General features: G+C 44.3%; 1 protein-coding gene across 1 annotated transcript in view; it reads left to right on the top strand.

The window, feature by feature from the left end:
* Positions 1–6,613, top strand: part of LOC139412882 (heterogeneous nuclear ribonucleoprotein L-like) — a 61,887-nt gene extending 55,274 nt beyond the window's left edge. Inside the window, exons 9-13 of the mRNA XM_071159690.1 lie at positions 2,000–2,121; positions 2,306–2,507; positions 3,057–3,114; positions 3,222–3,320; positions 4,976–6,613. Coding sequence (XP_071015791.1) covers positions 2,000–2,121; positions 2,306–2,507; positions 3,057–3,114; positions 3,222–3,320; positions 4,976–5,031 — 537 coding nt within the window. The 3' untranslated portion in view covers positions 5,032–6,613. The remainder of the gene's footprint in view (positions 1–1,999; positions 2,122–2,305; positions 2,508–3,056; positions 3,115–3,221; positions 3,321–4,975) is intronic.
* The last annotated feature ends 10,440 nt before the right edge of the window (positions 6,614–17,053 follow it).

Genomic DNA, 17,053 nt, shown 5'->3' with positions numbered 1-17,053 from the left:
GTCAATACAGACCTAAGATTGAATTGTACTACACCAGCTCCGACGCTTGTCAGGTGTGGCAGGGCTTACAAACCATTACAGACTACAAAGGGAAGCACAGCCGAGAGCTGCCCAGTGACACGAGCCTACCAGACGAGCTAAACTACTTTGATGCTCACTTTGAGGCAAACAACACTGAAACATGCATGAGAGCACCAGCTGTTCTGGACGACTGTGTGATCACGCTATCCGCAGCCCGATGTGAGTAAGACCTTTAAACAGGACAACATTCACAAGGCTGCAGGGCTATACGGATTATCAGGATGTGTACTACGAGCATGCGCTGACCAACTGGCAAGTGTCTTCACTGACATTTTCAACCTCTCCCTGTCCGAGTCTGTAATGTTTTAAGTAGACCACCATAGTCTCTGTGCCCAAGAACACTAAGGTATCCTGCCTAAATGACTACCGACCCATAGCACTCACGTATGGAGCCATGAAGTGCTTTGAAAGGCTGATCATGGTTCACATCAACACCATTATCCCAGAAACCACTCCACACTGATCCTCAACACAGGGTACCCTCAGGGGTGCGTACTCAGTCCCCTCCTGTACTCCCTGTTCACTCATGACTGCACGGCCAGGCATGACTCCAACACCATCATTAAGTTTGCTGATGACACAACAGTAGTAGGCCTGGTCACCGACAACGACGAGACAGCCTATAGGGAGGAGGTCAGAGACAACAACCTCTCCCTCAACGTGATCAAGACAAAGGAGATGATTGTGGACTACAGGAAAAGGAGGACTGAGCACGCCCCCATTCTCATCAACGGGCTGTAGTGGAGCAGGTTGAGAACTTCAAGTTCCTTGGTGTCCACATCACCAACAAACTAACATGGTCCAAACACACCAAGACAGTCGTGAAGAGGGCACGGCAAAACCTATTCCCCCTCAGGAGACTGAAAAGATTTGGCATGGGTCCCCAGATCCTCAAAAGGTTCTACAGCTGCATCATCGAGAGCATCACTGCCTGGTATGGCAACTGCTCGGCCTCCGACCGCAAGGCACTACAGAGGGTAGTGCGTACGGCCCAGTACATCACTGGTGCCAAGCTGCCTGCCATCCAGGACCTCTACACCAGGTGGTGTCAGAGGAAGGCCCTAAAAATAGTAAAATACTCCAGCCATCCTCGTCATAGACTTCTCTCTACTACCACACGGCGAGTGGTACCGGACCGCCAAGTCTATGTCCACAAGGGGCTTCTAAACAGCTTCTACCCCCAAGCCATAAGACTCCTGAACATCTAATCAAATGGCAAGCCAGACTATTTCCATTGCCCCCCCAACCCCTCTTTTACGCTGCTGCTACTCTCTGTTATTATCTATACATAGTCACTTTAATAACTCTACCGGCATGCAGCCTAGTGGTTAGAGGGTTGGGCCAGTAACTGAAAGGTTGCTAGATTGAATCCCTGAGCTGACAAGGTAAAAATCTGTTGTTCTGCCCCTGAACAAAGCAGTTAACCCACATTTCCTAGGCCGTCATTGTAAATAAGAATTTGTTCTTAAATGACATGCCTAGTTAAATAAAGGTTAAATGAAATAAATAAATAAACCTACATGTACATATTACCTCGACTTACCGGTGTAGTCTCGCTAATGTTATTTTACTGCTGCTGTTACTTACTTACTTACTTGTTCCTTTTATTTATTTTATTTATTTTTCTTATTAGTATTTTTTAAACTGCATTGTTGGTTAGGGGCTTGTAAAGTAAGCATTTCACTGTTGTATTCAGCGCATGTGACTAATAAAATTTGATTTGATTCAAATTGTCAACTAATTATCAAGCCCTTGACTAAGTCAATCAGGTTAGCTAGTTCAGGGTGAAACAAAATTGTGAAATGTCTGGCTGGCCCCGAGGAGGGGTTTGAGAACCACTGTGCTAAAGGTGTATGTAGCTATATAGTATTTGAGGCTTGCTATGCACAACATGTGTCTAAATCTGTGTGTGTGACAGGTGAAGTTCATGAAGAGTGTCCCGGGCACTGCCCTAGTAGAGATGGGGGATGAGTATGCAGTGGACAGGGCCATCACTCACCTCAACAGCATCAAGGTGTTTGGCAAGCGGCTTAATGTCTGGTGAGTGTCCTTGTTAGCATGTTAGAGGATATCTTAACACCTGCAGTATTCAACCACGGAATTAATGTTATTATCTAGTATCTTTTTACTCATTCTTTGTATTCCATTCCCTTCCTCTCCATTTCTCTCTCTCTCTCTCTCTCTCTGTCTCTCTCTCTCTCTCTCTCTCTCTCTCTCCCTCCAGTGTGTCCAAGCAGCATGCGGTCATACCCAGTCAGGTGTTTGAACTGGAGGACGGCAGCAGCAGCTATAAGGACTTTGCCATGACCAGGAACAACCGCTTCACCAGCCAAGGCCAGGCCTCCAAGAACATCATCCAGCCACCCTCCTGTGTGTTGCACTACTACAACGTTCCTCCCTGCATCTCAGAGGACCAGCTACTGAGGGTAGGGCTGCAATGATGTCAATGGTAGCCGATAGGATGTGAGCAGAAGCCTGAGGGTTTGTGGGTCAAGGCTAGGGGACAGGATATAGGTAAGGTTTATGGTTAACTCCCATCCTGTGAGCTGCACTACTGCAACGTTCCATCTGAAAGTACCAGCTGCTGAGGTTATGGCTGGAATGACAGGGTTTCTGGGGAATGGGGAATAGAGAAGGGTTTCTGAGGTCTGTATGGGGTAGGGTTTAGCGTTGACTCTCATCCTGCGAGCTGCACTATTACAAGCCCCTCCCCCTACATTTCAGAGGGCCAGCTGGATCTTGGAAGGAGGGTGGATATCTGATGTTTGGTGGATAGGAGGCCTAAGAGATTAAACTCTTTTGCTGAACAATTACTTCTATAGAAGAAGCGGACCACTGATGTATCTACCAGTCATTCACTGTCAATGATCTCTGTAGTTTGACCGTTACTAAAGAGCTCCATCTTGTGGATGTGGTTAGAAAAACATGAGCGTTGTCTCAGCTGCCCTTGTTGACTGTTGTTTGATTTCTTACAGCTATGCTCAGAACATGATGTGCCGGGTTTCACCAAGTTCAAGATGTTTGATGCAAAGCGTAAGTTTATCATTTTGTTCACTTTTTTTATTTTGTTAGGCTGTTGAAGGAGTTAGCTGTACTGCCATACTTAATTAAGTTGTCCTACTGTCCTCTCTTGTCATCAGCCTCCTCCAAAACTATCTCTGGGTTGTTAGAGTTTGACTCCAAGACGCACGCGGTTGAGGTCTTGACCGTCCTAAACCACTACCAGATCAGAATACCAAGTAAGTGACCAGATGGCCTTGCTTTCCTCAACAGTGACCGCACTCTAGCACCAAACACTCCACCGTTAGTAGTCACTCTCAGCGGGATAACTGAGTGTGTTACATAGTCATAGAAATGCCCAGAGAAATTGGATTCAGTCCAAATTTACATGAAGACCTGAAGACTAAATCCTATCTTACATTAAATCTACCCCTTTCCCTTTACTGCACTGGCCCTTTACTGCACTGGCCCTTTACTGCACTGGCCCTTTACTGCACTGGCCCTTTACTCCACTGGCCCTTTACTGCACTGGCCCTTTACTGCACTGGCCCTTTACTGCACTGGCCCTTTACTGCACTGGTCCTTTACTGCACTGGCCCTTTACTGCACTGGCCCTTTACTGCACTGGCCCTTTACTGCACTGGTCCTTTACTGCACTGGCCCTTTACTGCACTGGCCCTTTACTGCACTGGCCCTTTACTGCACTGGCCCTTTACTGCACTGGTCCTTTACTGCACTGGCCCTTTACTGCACTGGCCCTTTACTGCACTGGTCCTTTACTGCACTGGCCCTTTACTGCACTGGCCCTTTACTGCACTGGCCCTTTACTGCACTGGCCCTTTACTGCACTGGTCCTTTACTGCACTGGCCCTTTACTGCACTGGCCCTTTACTGCACTGGCCCTTTACTGCACTGGTCCTTTACTGTACTGGTCCTTTACTGCACTGGTCCTTTACTGCAGTGGCCCTTTACTGCACTGGCCCTTTACTGCACTGGCCCTTTACTGCACTGGCCCTTTACTGCACTGGCCCTTTACTTCACTGGTCCTTTACTGCACTGGCCCTTTACTGCAGTGGCCCTTTACTGCACTGGCCCTTTACTGCACTGGTCCTTTACTGCACTGGCCCTTTACTGCACTGGTCCTTTACTGCAGTGGCCCTTTACTGCACTGGCCCTTTACTGTACTGGCCCTTTACTGCAGTGGCCCTTTACTGCACTGGTCCTTTACTTCACTGGTCCTTTACTGCACTGGCCCTTTACTGCACTGGCCCTTTACTGCAGTGGCCCTTTACTGTACTGGCCCTTTACTGCAGTGGCCCTTTACTGCAGTGGCCCTTTACTGCACTGGTCCTTTACTTCACTGGTCCTTTACTGCACTGGCCCTTTACTGCACTGGCCCTTTACTGCACTGGCCCTTTACTGTACTGGCCCTTTACTGCAGTGGCCCTTTACTGCACTGGCCCTTTACTGCACTGGTCCTTTACTGCACTGGCCCTTTACTGCAATGGCCTAGCCTGTCTTATTGCCCCACTATTATTCCTGAGTGAAATAGCATGGGGGACATGTTATAAAATCCAAGGGGGAGAATGCTGTCAATGCTGTCTGTTCTAGAAGCAGGTGGTTGGTTTTCACAATATTTATCCTCTCTGTTGGTTGGCTCCACAGGTGTTTCAGCCTGTGGGGGCGGAGTCTGTGCACCATCTGCTGCACACCTTTTTCTCTTCTCAGACCAGACTTAACGCTGCTGTGTTCAGAATTCTCCCTGCCAATGTCCCCAACAGGGTGGACATGTGTGTGTGCATGCCATGTGAGCATGTGTGTTTGTTTATGTGTAGGAATATGTGTGAGTGTGTGTATAGTAGGTGTGTAACCCAGTGTGTCTGACCTTTTCCAGATGGCTCTAACCCCTACACCCTGAAGCTGTGCTTCTCCACGTCCTCTCACCTCTGAGGAACTCAGGACCAGGGCACCAGCAGGACTGACCAGAGCCCAGTAGGAGATGGAGAGAGAGAAAGGATGGGGCTGGGAGGGACAGAGTACTGAGCTAACAAGACACTGAGACTCACTGTCTCCCGTTGAAGTGGAGAAGACTACTGAAACACACAAGTGTGAAACACTGGAAAATTGCTGAAGAGGTTTTCTCTTGTACCTCTTGTTTTCTAGTATTTTCTGTTCTGTTAGTTTTTAAGTTGTCTCTATATAGAGAGAGCCAATCAGAACTAAGAACAGAGAGACGACACCCTCTCTTCCCAGCGTCTGTTGGGGCTGAGCATGGTACTGTAATGTAACAGATGACCCCTGAAAAGACTTGTTGTGGACAGAATGTGATTACTTGCCAATTTTTGCATTGTGTTCGAAGACTGAATAGAGGACGTCCAATATGCATCCATGCTGGTAAAGACTATCCAAAATGGTCGCCGTATTTATGGGTTGACAGTGCTGCATTTATGATCACCTTATTTAGCTGAGCAGCAGAAACTCAATCGGTACTTCAGTGGAACAATGTGTCAATATCAATTTAAAATCGCACTGTAACATGTAAATGTGTATATAATTTAAATGAAAGCTCTGCTATAGAGGGTTGGGACAGGGGAGCGGGTGATATTATTAATCTTATTTGAGGTCATTGTGTCAGCAGGTGTTTTGCTTTGGAGTGGACCGTTTAATGATGCGTTTTAGACACTGTGTTTGTACGATGTTTACACATGAAGAGCCCATGGTCTGTGTAGTATGTCAGTGTTTTGGGGCACACTGTTTGAATTTTAGTACTGGGTTCAGTGTAGTATCATGGCTCGCCTGCACTGGTTCAGTGTCAGTAGTTTTGTACATTCAGACTGTTTTAGTGTTTAGTGGTACGCCGATATGTCTTATGTTCATAAAATGGCTGTATCCAGAATCATTATACATCACCCCTAGCTCTTTGCCTCATTAATTAGCAAATATTTTGATATTAATTAGTATATTTAAAACATTTATGGACATTTTCAGATGTCCTAATCCCTCAAATACCTAAGGTTATTTGGGAACAGCCCTGTCAAAGAGTGTAACAAATAATATGACTACAAATTCTTAGCACAACAAACTTGGAATTCCATTTTACTTGCAAAATAAGGAAATTACATGTTAAAGCCAAATTCCATTGGTCTACTCTGTATGTACTATTGTATAACATGAGCAATTACATACAGTACAAACCTTAAGGTGTTAATCAACCTTTCTGCAAGTAGCAAATTGCTATTGTATCTACTGCAGGGGAGGCTTTTCCAGGCACAGGATCAGGTTTGATTGGTTCTGGGTGCATCCTGAGAACGTGACATTCATTAAGCATTCAACAGTCTACAGATCCTCTTACATTTTATTATTCCAGAATTGTTCCACATTCCGACTTCCATTTCAAAAGCCTGGAGTTACCATAAACGGCAGTCTTGTGCTTAAGTTCATGTTATCATCAAATGTAAGACACTACACGCATGTTCAGGTGGGTAGATCCCATGACTTCCATGTCTGACTGGTCATTAAATGGCGTTGTATCTATGGCTTTGTGGTGGATTTTATGGAGTTTTGTGATTTTGTGCCAGTGTTAGTCACTGGAGTGACACCAGAATAGAATCCTCATGCACACTACTGATTGTCCATACTCCTGCCCTATGAGCTTTGAGAACACACTACAATGAATTCCCTTAAACAAACTTCAGAGGATCCCTCTGCCCACAAATGTATCTCTGAGGGCATAACTTGTTCAAATAGAACACTGCAGCCTTTGCTTTCCAGAGTCCCTATTGTCAATAAAGGAACGTAGCTTCCCACAGCTAAAGCTTTACTTTTCATGACTTGACCAGAAGGCACTTTACATTGTAATGGGAGAGCTGGTTGGGAGGATATGAGAAAGAACAGGACAAGCGAGGATGAAACTGAGACACACACAGTAACATTATTAGTGATAGTTATTTTCCCTGTGCTCAGCTAGTGACATGTACTTGAATAACAAACATGACTTGCTCTTTCAACTCTTAACACTAAGAAAAACACAAACTTATACAAACCCATGTGGGCACACTCTGACAAACACCTCTCTCTCCTATCTCTCTCTTTTTCACACTCCAGCCTGGTCTCTAGCTTTGCTGCACACTCCTACACACACCCTTGGTGCCCAGTAATCCGTTGGGGAACGCTGGTCTCTCGTGACCCTCTCTCTAAATTTACAGCTGCCTGTTGCTGTTCCCTGTGTGGGTCTCTCATATTTCTCTAGCCGGCTGCGACACTAATAATAGCTGTGCTGCGACACAGATTACTCCGGTCTGAGCCGAGGAGGGTACCTCTCTCTCTCTCTGCTGGGGCCTTTTCTAGTTCCCTGGCTTTCTTTATTTAGCCACTGACCCGTTCCTCTTTTCTCTTTGGAACAGAGGGCAGGTCACAGGCTCATTAGCATATTAAGGCTGTATGCATGTTTTTATCATGACTGGGTCTTATGGTCAGCACTTAATCAGAGTATTATGAGTGCTATACTGAAGGTGATAAAAAAAAAACAGCAAGGATTTAGGAAGGAGGAAGATAGTAGCTCATATGAATTTACACAGACTTCACATGAGCAGAGAGGGAGGGACTGTAATAAGAAAGTCAGAATTAGCACAGACGTCCTCCAGCTCTTTGTGTCCCAGTTTTCTAGGTTAGCCAGGCCGATCTATGTAAACAGGTGCCCTTGAGCCCAGAGATACCCAGAGAGATACTTGTCTCTTCAAAGGTGCGATTCCCACTAACCACTCCATTATGATTCTAGCCTCACACGTCACTCTTGACAGCTCTCCTGTAAACTGACAGCTACCTCTGATTCTCTGTACATGAAAGCCACATATATGACATTTTATAACTGCAGAAGAACATGTCTCACACAGGGGAAAAGTCCTTTGGGAGAACCGAAAATGTCATATTTAATCCTGGGATGGAAGGGGGATCTCCTGGCTCAGTAGTCCTGGCAATTGGGCGTATGTGTTTGTGCATGCGTAGGCCTATGTGTGTGTTTATCACGTGTGTGTGTGTGTGTGTGTGTTGATCCAGTGCCACCTGCCTGGATATCCGACCGCAGTCTTTTTCTCAGGTCCAGTAAATCTCTTATGGCTATGTGAGAGGTTATTTGAGGACAGCTGTGAATCCCACCTGGAGCCATCCGGCGGACTGTGACACCTCGCCAGTCCAGCATCGCTGACCAGTGAACCCTGGCCAAGATCTTGTCACATGGGTCTTACAGTGTGTGCATCAATGGAGATTGTGTATGAGGAGTACTCTAAGGTAATGTGTTTATACAGCTTTAAGGACACATTATATTTATTTGACAGGGATGCGTTCAATACGAAAAAATGGTGTGAAACATAACAGTGCTGTTCTGAACGACCAGTTGAACGACCAGTGAGGGGTTGGGTTGTTGGTTGGGGAACGCTGTCAGTATGGCCGCTACGCCTGAAATACTTTCACTCATTGCTTCAAGCCACACCCCTCCACATTCACCAAACGGAGTAAATGTACCTCAAAGTCTGTTCTAGAAAGTTGAAGAACATTTTGGGCAAACACACCCCAGGTGTGTTGTAATCCTCTGCTACCCCACCGGGATATGATTTAAACATAATTACAGCAAGATATTTTGGTCTTTGACCGAAGGCCTCATACATCATTTAAAATGTACGCATTAGTTATTTTGGGGGAGCTATAGTTAGCTATTTATTTTATGTCTGTGTAATTGCAAGCACTTCCTTATAGGCATCAGTAAAAAGAATACCCCTACGAGGTAAACGTATTAACCTTTATGAAAATGAGCTCTTGAGAAATCCATTACAATACACAATATTATTATATTAACTTCCTAACACTCAGCCCAACTCTAAACAAACTCCTTTATAAACTCAGCAAAAAAAGCAACGGCCCTTTTTCAGGACCCTGTTTTTCAAAGATAGTTCGCAAAAATCCAAATAACTTCACAGATCTTCATTGTAAAAGGTTTAAACACTGTTTCCCATGCTTGTTCAATGAACCATAAACAATTAATGAACATGCACCTGTGGAACGGTCGTTAAGACACTAACAGCTTAGGCAATTAAGGTCACAGTTCTGAAAACGTAGGACACTAAAGAGGCCTTTCTATTGACTCTGAAAAACACCAAAAGAAAGATGCCCAGGTTCCCTGCTCATCTGCATGAACGTGCCTTAGGCATGCTGCAAGGAGGCATGAGGATTGCAGATGTGGCCAGGGCAATAAATTGCAATGTCCGTAATGTGAGACGCCTAAGACAGCGCTACAGGGAGACAGGACGGACAGCTGATCATCCTCGCAGTGGCAGACCACGTGTAATAACACCTGCACAGGATCGGTACATCCGAACATCACACCTGCGGGACAGGTACAGGATGGCAACAACAACTGCTCCAGTTACACCAGGAACGCACAATCCCTCCATCAATGCTCAGACTGTCCGCAATAGGATGAGAGAGGCTGGACTGAGGGCTTGTAGGCCTGTTGTAAGGCAGACAGCACTGGCAACAACGTCGCCTATGGGCACAAACCCACCGTTGCTAAACCAGACAGGACTGACAAAAAGTGCTCTTCACTGACGATTCGCGTTTTTGCCTCACTAGAGGTGATGGTCGGATTCACGTTTATCGTCGAATGAGCGTGTACTCTAGAGAGGGATCGATTTGGAGGTGGAGGGTCCGTCATGCCATTGCAGGCAATCTCAATGCTGTGTGTTACAGGGAAGACATCCCCCTCCCTCATGTGGTACCCTTCCTGCAGGCTCATCCTGACATGACCCTCCAGCATGACAATGCCACCAGCCATACTACTCATTCTGTGCGGGATTTCCTGCAAGACAGGAATGTCAGTGTTCTGCCATGGCCAGCGAAGAGCCCGGATCTCAATCCCATTGAGCACGTCTGGGACCTGTTGGATCGGAGGGTGAGGGCTAGGGCCATTTGCAGATGCCTTGGTGGAAGAGTGGGGTAACATCTCACAGCCAGGGTACTTAATACAGCTGGTGGCCACATCAGATACTGACTGTTACTTTTGATTTTGACCCCCACCCTTTTTTTGAGGGACACATTATTCCATTTCTGTAAGTCACATGTCTCTGAAACTTGTTCAGTTTATGTCTCAGTTGTTGAATTTTGTTATGTTCATACAGATATTTACACATGTTAAGTTTGCTGGAAAAAAACGCAGTTGACAGTGAGAGGATGTTTCTTTTTTTGCTGAGTTTATAACTCCCATGAACCCTGGGGAAAGAGCCAAGTTCAAACCCTGCCAATGCAAACACACTAACTGAGAAATTAGGCTACGAAAGCAAGTTTGTGGAAGTCTGACTAGCTGAAATAGTCAAACAAAGGCTTGTCCTGTCCTTGTTTTTGTGTCAGTGTTGAAGGATTACAATGCATATGTCTCATATTTTGCAACTAGTCAGTTTGCTATTTATTACATTATGGAGCTCCACATCTAGCACTTACCGTATGGTGACTGATCATCACATTTAGCATGCTCTTCTATGTCCGCTCTCCTATTCAGAATGAATTTACTGTGGAGGTTTGTCCTTGGCCTTGTTTTATTAGAGCATGAACACAAACAGTAGCAATCATTGATGCGATGCCGTGACTTTGTCGACTTTCAAACAACTGAAACAAAGTTGGTGAAGACCTGAGCAATCTAGACTAGTCTGAAGCCTCCATACCTCGAGGGCCCTACTCCAGTTTTATTGTGTTTGTTCTGTTCCATAAGGAGGCCATTACCTCAATCAACATCACTATATGTTTACTGCTCTTATCCAAATAGTGATAGTAGGCAGCAGATGATATGACGTCAGGTAAATAACAGAATGTTATTGCACCTCTCAACTGAAGATGTTTATTGCTTTTTAAAGTGCCTCAATGATCCCTAAGTACTAACCATAATGGCTAGACAAAGATAAACCGACACAGAATCCATTCAGCTCCATGGGCAATACTGTATATACACATTTTTCAGTAGCTTGTGTGATTTCCTTAGTCACTCTACGGTGGATCTACAGTTGCTGAAGGCGTCTCAAGTTCCCACCTCATCCTCTCTGACCTCCTTTTCTCCTCAAATTGTCTAGAGAGCAGTGTGGGTAGAGGATAGTTATGTAAATAGATCTAGCAGTTTCTCTCAAGTGCAATGTGGGTAGTGGCAAGCCTGTTCTCCTCTGAGGAATACAAAAGGGTTTTTCTCTCCCCCTCACCTCTGCTACTCCTTCTAGAATCAATAGGCAAAGTACAAAATATGGGTATAATCAGAGACAACTTCTCTGGGCTTATAACCAGCAGGAACACCATACTGCAGCCTACAGTACTGTCATTTTATTTCCCTCTTCTGGCTTTAAAAATGCTCTGCTAAGCTTGAGGCATTAGTTAACCAAACTGAGACCTCCTTTCTGTGTGGCCTATTTTGAACAACCCGGTCGCTTCTGCAACTTCTCATTTGAGAAACACCTCCACAGCTAGAAGCTGTGTAGCGTCTACATTATTTATTTTTAGGAGAATCTACTATTGACATAAACATTAATATATTAGAAATTAGGTATCTAAAATTAAAGCTAATGAAATGAAAACAAATAAAGGACTACTGTGGAAGAGGATTTCTGGCAATGGGCTAAAAGAGGCTTGGCTCCTGAGTCATATATTAAGTAATAGAATCATATAATTGATACAGACTGCACTCCCAGGCAGTTCTAGATTGTTAATACAGTAGAGTAGCTGTAGCCTGTTATCACAAACCATGAGAAGGAGAGAGAGAAAAGAGTAGGAAGCAGAGAGAGGAGACAATGATTTATTGATCAGACTGTACTTCACTCACTACTTATTTTTGTTTTAATCACATTGCTTGTAATGACTATAATGGGCGGTTGTATCATGCCTCATTTTCAAAGTTAACTCTGCCACATAGAGCAGGCATATCCTTAGGAAATGTGATGACATTTCACCATCAGTGACCACATTTCAGTAGTGTACAAGATGTGTACATTTTCTAGACCCAAAAGAGAAATCTAAAGAGGATTTTGGAGCTGGAAAACAGAAAAAAGTGGACAATGGACATCAGCCCACTGATGGACTTGACCTTCCTTTAGGACAGTGAGGAAGGAGTGTGTCGAGGAATTTTGGCGTCAAGTACAAACAGAGCCGTACTCCAGTAGCACTGGAGGTGAATTGGATGGGAATAAGGATGAATTACCTGAGGTGGCAGGTGTGGTGATGGTCATGATAAAGATGATTCTGGTCCAGTAGGGGTGACATTTTGGGAGAAAGTGGATCCCTACCTTTTGGCTGACCCATGTGTGGTTTCAGGTTGGGTGAGGGAGTTGGGTGCTGTTGAATTGGTGAAGGTGATAATTTTTTGTGTTTCTTGGTATTTGGTATTTTATTCGGAACCTCATTAGCTGTTGCAAAAGCTACTCTTCCTGGGGTCCACACAAAACATTAAACATGACATAATACAGAACATTAATAGACAAGAACAGAACTACATCAATAAAATAAACATATCAATACATATACAAACTATGTAGGTCAAATAGGGGAGAGGAGTTATTTTTTATTTTATTTTATTTAAGTCTATATACTGTGTGCAAATGAGGTCGGACAAGGGAGGTAAGGCAATAGCAATTAAACACTGGAGTGATAGATGTGCAGAAGATGAGTGTGCAAGTAGAAATACTGGGGTGCAAAGGAGCAAAATAAATAAAATAAACAACAGTATGGGGATGAGGTAGTTGGATGGGCTATTTAAAGATGAGCTATGGTGCGCTATCTGTGCTATCTGTGAGCTTCTCTGACAGCTGGTGCTTAAAGCTAGTGAGGGAGATATGAGTCTCCAGCTTCAGTGATTTTTGCAGTTCATTCCAGTCATTGGCAGCAGAGTACTGTAGGACTGTAGCAGTGGTTTGGGTCTTGGGCCTTCAGAAGAGTGGGATGACCACAGCAGCTTTCCAGTCTTTGGGGAATGCCGTGTTGCTTTATCTGTTTTTTTGAAACCAGGTTTCCTGTTAATTTGAGCAATTTTTACCTTTATTTAACTAGGCAAGTCAGTTAAGAACAAATTCTTATTTTCAATGACAGCCTAGGAACAGTGGGTTAACTGCCTGTTCAGGGACTGTGAAAAGACCTCTGGTGGCAGAACGACAGATTTTGTACCGTGTTCCATGCAATAATGGCTCTATATAATACTGTACGCTTTCTACAGTTTGTTCTGGATTTGGGGACTGTGAAAAGACCTCTGGTGGCATGTCTGGTGGGGTAAGTGTGTGTTACAGAGCTGGGTGTAAGTTGACTATGCAAAGAATTTGGGATTTTCAACACATTAATGTTTCTCATATAAAGAAGAAGTAAAAAAAGAAGTCAGTCTCTCCTCATTGAGCCAATGAGCAAAGAGAAATGACAGCCCTTCATTATTTTAAGACATGAAGGTCAGTCAGTGAAAGTTTCTTCAAGTGCAGTCGCAAAAACCATCATACACTATGACGAAACTGGCTCTCATGAGGACCGACACAGGAAAGGAAGACCCAGAGTTACCTCTGCTGCAGAGGATACGTTCATTAGAGTTACAAGCCTCAGAATTTGCAACCCAAATAAATGATTCACAGAGTTCAAGAAACAGACATCTCAACATCAACTGCTCAGATGAGACTGTGTGAATCAGACCTTCATGGTCAAATTTCTGCAAAGAAACCACTAGTAAACGACACCAATAAGAAGAAGAGACTTGCTTGGGCCAAGACAAATTAGTAATGGACATTAGACCGGTGGACATCAGTCCTTTGGTCTGATGAGTCCAAATTTGATATTTTTGGTTCCAACCACCGTGTCTTTGTGAGATGCAGAATAGGTGAACAGATTAACCCTGCATGCGTGGTTCCCACCGTGATGCATTGGAGGAAGAGATGTGATGGTGTGGGGGTGCTTTGCTGGTGACACTGTCATTGATTTATTTAGAATTCAAGGCACACTTAACCATCATGGCTACAACAGCATTCTGAAGCGATACGCAATCCCATCTGGTTTACGTTTAGTGGGACTATCATTTGTTTTTTCAACAGGACAATGACCCAACACACCTCAAGGCTGTGTAGGGGCTATTTGACCAAGAATGAGTGTGATGGAGTGGTGTATCAGATGACCTGGCCTCCACAATCACCCGACCTCAACCCAATTCAGATGGTTTGAGATGAGTTGGGCCGCAGAGTGAAGGAAAAGCAGCCAACAAGAGCTCAGCATATGTGGGAATTCCTTCAGGACTGTTGGAAAAGCATTCCAGGTGAAGCTGGTTGAGAGAATGCCAAGAGTGTGCAAAGCTGTCATCAAGGCAAAGGGTGGCTACTTTGAAGAATCTAAAATATATTTTGATATGTTTAACAATTTTTTGGTTACTACATGATTCCATATGTGTTATTTCATAGTTTTGATGTCTTCACTATTATTCTACAATATAGAAAATAGTAAAGAAAATTGCAAGGAGGAATGGGAAAAAATTTCAGTCTCTCGATGTGCAAAACTGATAGAGACATACCCCAAGCGACTTACAGCTGTAATCGCAGCAAAAGGTGGCGCTACAAAGTATTAACTTAAGGGGGCTGAATAATTTTGCACGCCCAATTTTTCAGTTTTTGATTTGTTAAAAAAGTTTGAAATATCCAATAAATGTCGTTCCACTTCATGATTGTGTCCCACTTGTTGTTGATTCTTCACAAAAAAATACAGTTTTACAGTTTTATATCTTTATGTTTGAAGCCTGAAATGTGGCAAAAGGTCGCAAAGTTCAAGGGGGCCGAATACTTTCGCAAGGCACTGTATCTGATGTTAGCAAGTTATTGATTTCATTAACCCATAGGCTTGGCTCTTTCATCCCTTCCAGGCTTCTGGGAGGGAAGGTGGACAATGAGCCTGTCATAGCAGATGTAAGCAATGTCCCCACGTGTTCTGGCAGCTTTCATGGATGGGATAAGATCTTTCCTCTTCCGGCACACAGTTTCAGGATAGTCCTTGTTGAGGAAGATATACGTTCCTCTCAAGTTCTTGGCTCTTTCCAGAACAGCTACCTTGTCCTTCAACCTCAAGAACTTGACCACTATCGGCCTGGGCCTGTCACCTGGGCTTATGATGGGTTTTCCAGTCCTGTGGGCAAGCTCCACCTCAATCTTCCTGTGGTCCATCTTCAATTTCTCCGAGATCATTTCACTCACTTTGACTCCAGATTCCATCCAGGTCTCATGTGGAGATTCTGCAATTCCATCCACAACCATGTTGTTCCGCCTTGATCGTCCCTCGAGTCTGATTTCTCAGTCATTGTTATCATGGATTCACACACAGATCTGATGTCCTCTCTCAATGACTTACAGACTGCAGTCATCTTGCCATGCGACTGTTTCAACTCATCGAGCTGACCCTGAAAAACTTCAAACTGTTCTTCAGGTCCTGGACCTCTCTGGTCAGGTCGTCCATTCTTTTATTAGTTGAACTGAGCAGTATTCGGACAAAACACGAAGCTACTGTATATTCTTGTTGTAACACCTGATGGTAGAACTACTTTTGTTTGTTTAAAAGATCCTTCACCTGTGATAGTGAGACACCACTGTCCTCAATGGTGCTACCGCAGGCTTTGGACTTTGTTTGGGCAGGTCACAGGGAAGATTGAACAAAAATAACAGCAGGGATCTAGACAGCCACAAACCTGGGACAATCTGTGATCCCTGCCACAATGGCTAACCACGTCATGGGCTGCGTTCAAGCTCTCAAGAAAACTAGCAGCTAGGATAGCTCCTACACCAAATAGCTTCTCAGACCCTGCCTTGGTTGGCGGATCACTGGACTGAGAGTAGCAGGGGGAAGATTCCCGGTGTCTGTGAAGCCCGTCATTTGGTGCAACACAGACCCAGTATCGAGCGTTTCCACTACAAAGTAATGTTAGGATATATCAGTTATCCTATAAGAGCTTTTGTGCAGAACACACTACTGTGTTTCAGGTACCAAGCTTATGGTCATGTTGCAGCAATATGTAGGAGGGAGATTCCTAGATGTGCAGAAGGGCATTGGACAAAGAAATGTGTAGTGTCAGTGAAAGACGTTAACTATAGGGGTGCCCTTGTTGCTGGGGATCAGAAGTGTCCGGTGCGAGAGAGGCAGGTTGAGTTGGTTGAGTCGTCAGAGTTGTACAGAAGATGTCGTATACTGAGGCAGTGAAGAAAGTAGAGGAAGATGGGTTGAGGGTGAGGTATCCTAAGAGGCTCCCGGTGAATAGTAGACCTTTGCCAGTACGAATGAAATGCAATTCAGTAAAGTTGGCTTTTTAGAGTACATTGCCATGGTTATAATCTGTACTGCAGAAATTAAACATTCATCACAAAAATAGATGTTATGGTGGCAGCTGCAGAGAAGTACTTGGGTTTACAAGATTTTACTGCAGAGGAGTTACAAGTTGTGTTGAATGGTAGTGTCCCATCCTCCCTGGCTGTCGGTCAAAGTAGTGTAACGGGGAGGTGTTTTTTTAATGAATGTAAAGTAGGCAGGGTCATTTTCATCATTTTCCCTCTTTTCCCTTTTTTTCATCACAGTGTAATGGATTTACACTCCAGTCCAATTGGAGGCGGAAATGCATATTTTTGGTAGAAGAAAGAGGAGGAGGCTCGTGGGAAAATGGCAGAAGTGGATGCTGAGTTCGAATCAAGCAGCGGGTCAAGTAAATTTGGTGAAGATGAATGTTCTGAATGGACAGTAGTATTGAAAACTGGAACAAAAAGGAAATGGTCTAAAATTGGAGTGGAGTGTGTGACTGATATTTTGATTCATTATATTTCTGAAGAACAGGGGAAGATTGCAGTGGGCCTCAAAAGAATGCGGACAACAGAAGTTTTGTGTTTTGAACTTCGGAGTAGGGCACCTGTCAAAGGAGTCATCTCAGGGGTGATGACGGATGTTCAGGTTGAATACA

The sequence above is a fragment of the Oncorhynchus clarkii genome, chromosome 1 (assembly GCF_045791955.1).
Source record: "Oncorhynchus clarkii lewisi isolate Uvic-CL-2024 chromosome 1, UVic_Ocla_1.0, whole genome shotgun sequence".
NCBI classification, from domain to species: Eukaryota; Metazoa; Chordata; class Actinopteri; order Salmoniformes; family Salmonidae; genus Oncorhynchus; species Oncorhynchus clarkii.
Note: the sequence above shows the minus strand (reverse complement) of the source record. Positions and strands in the feature narration are given on the sequence as shown.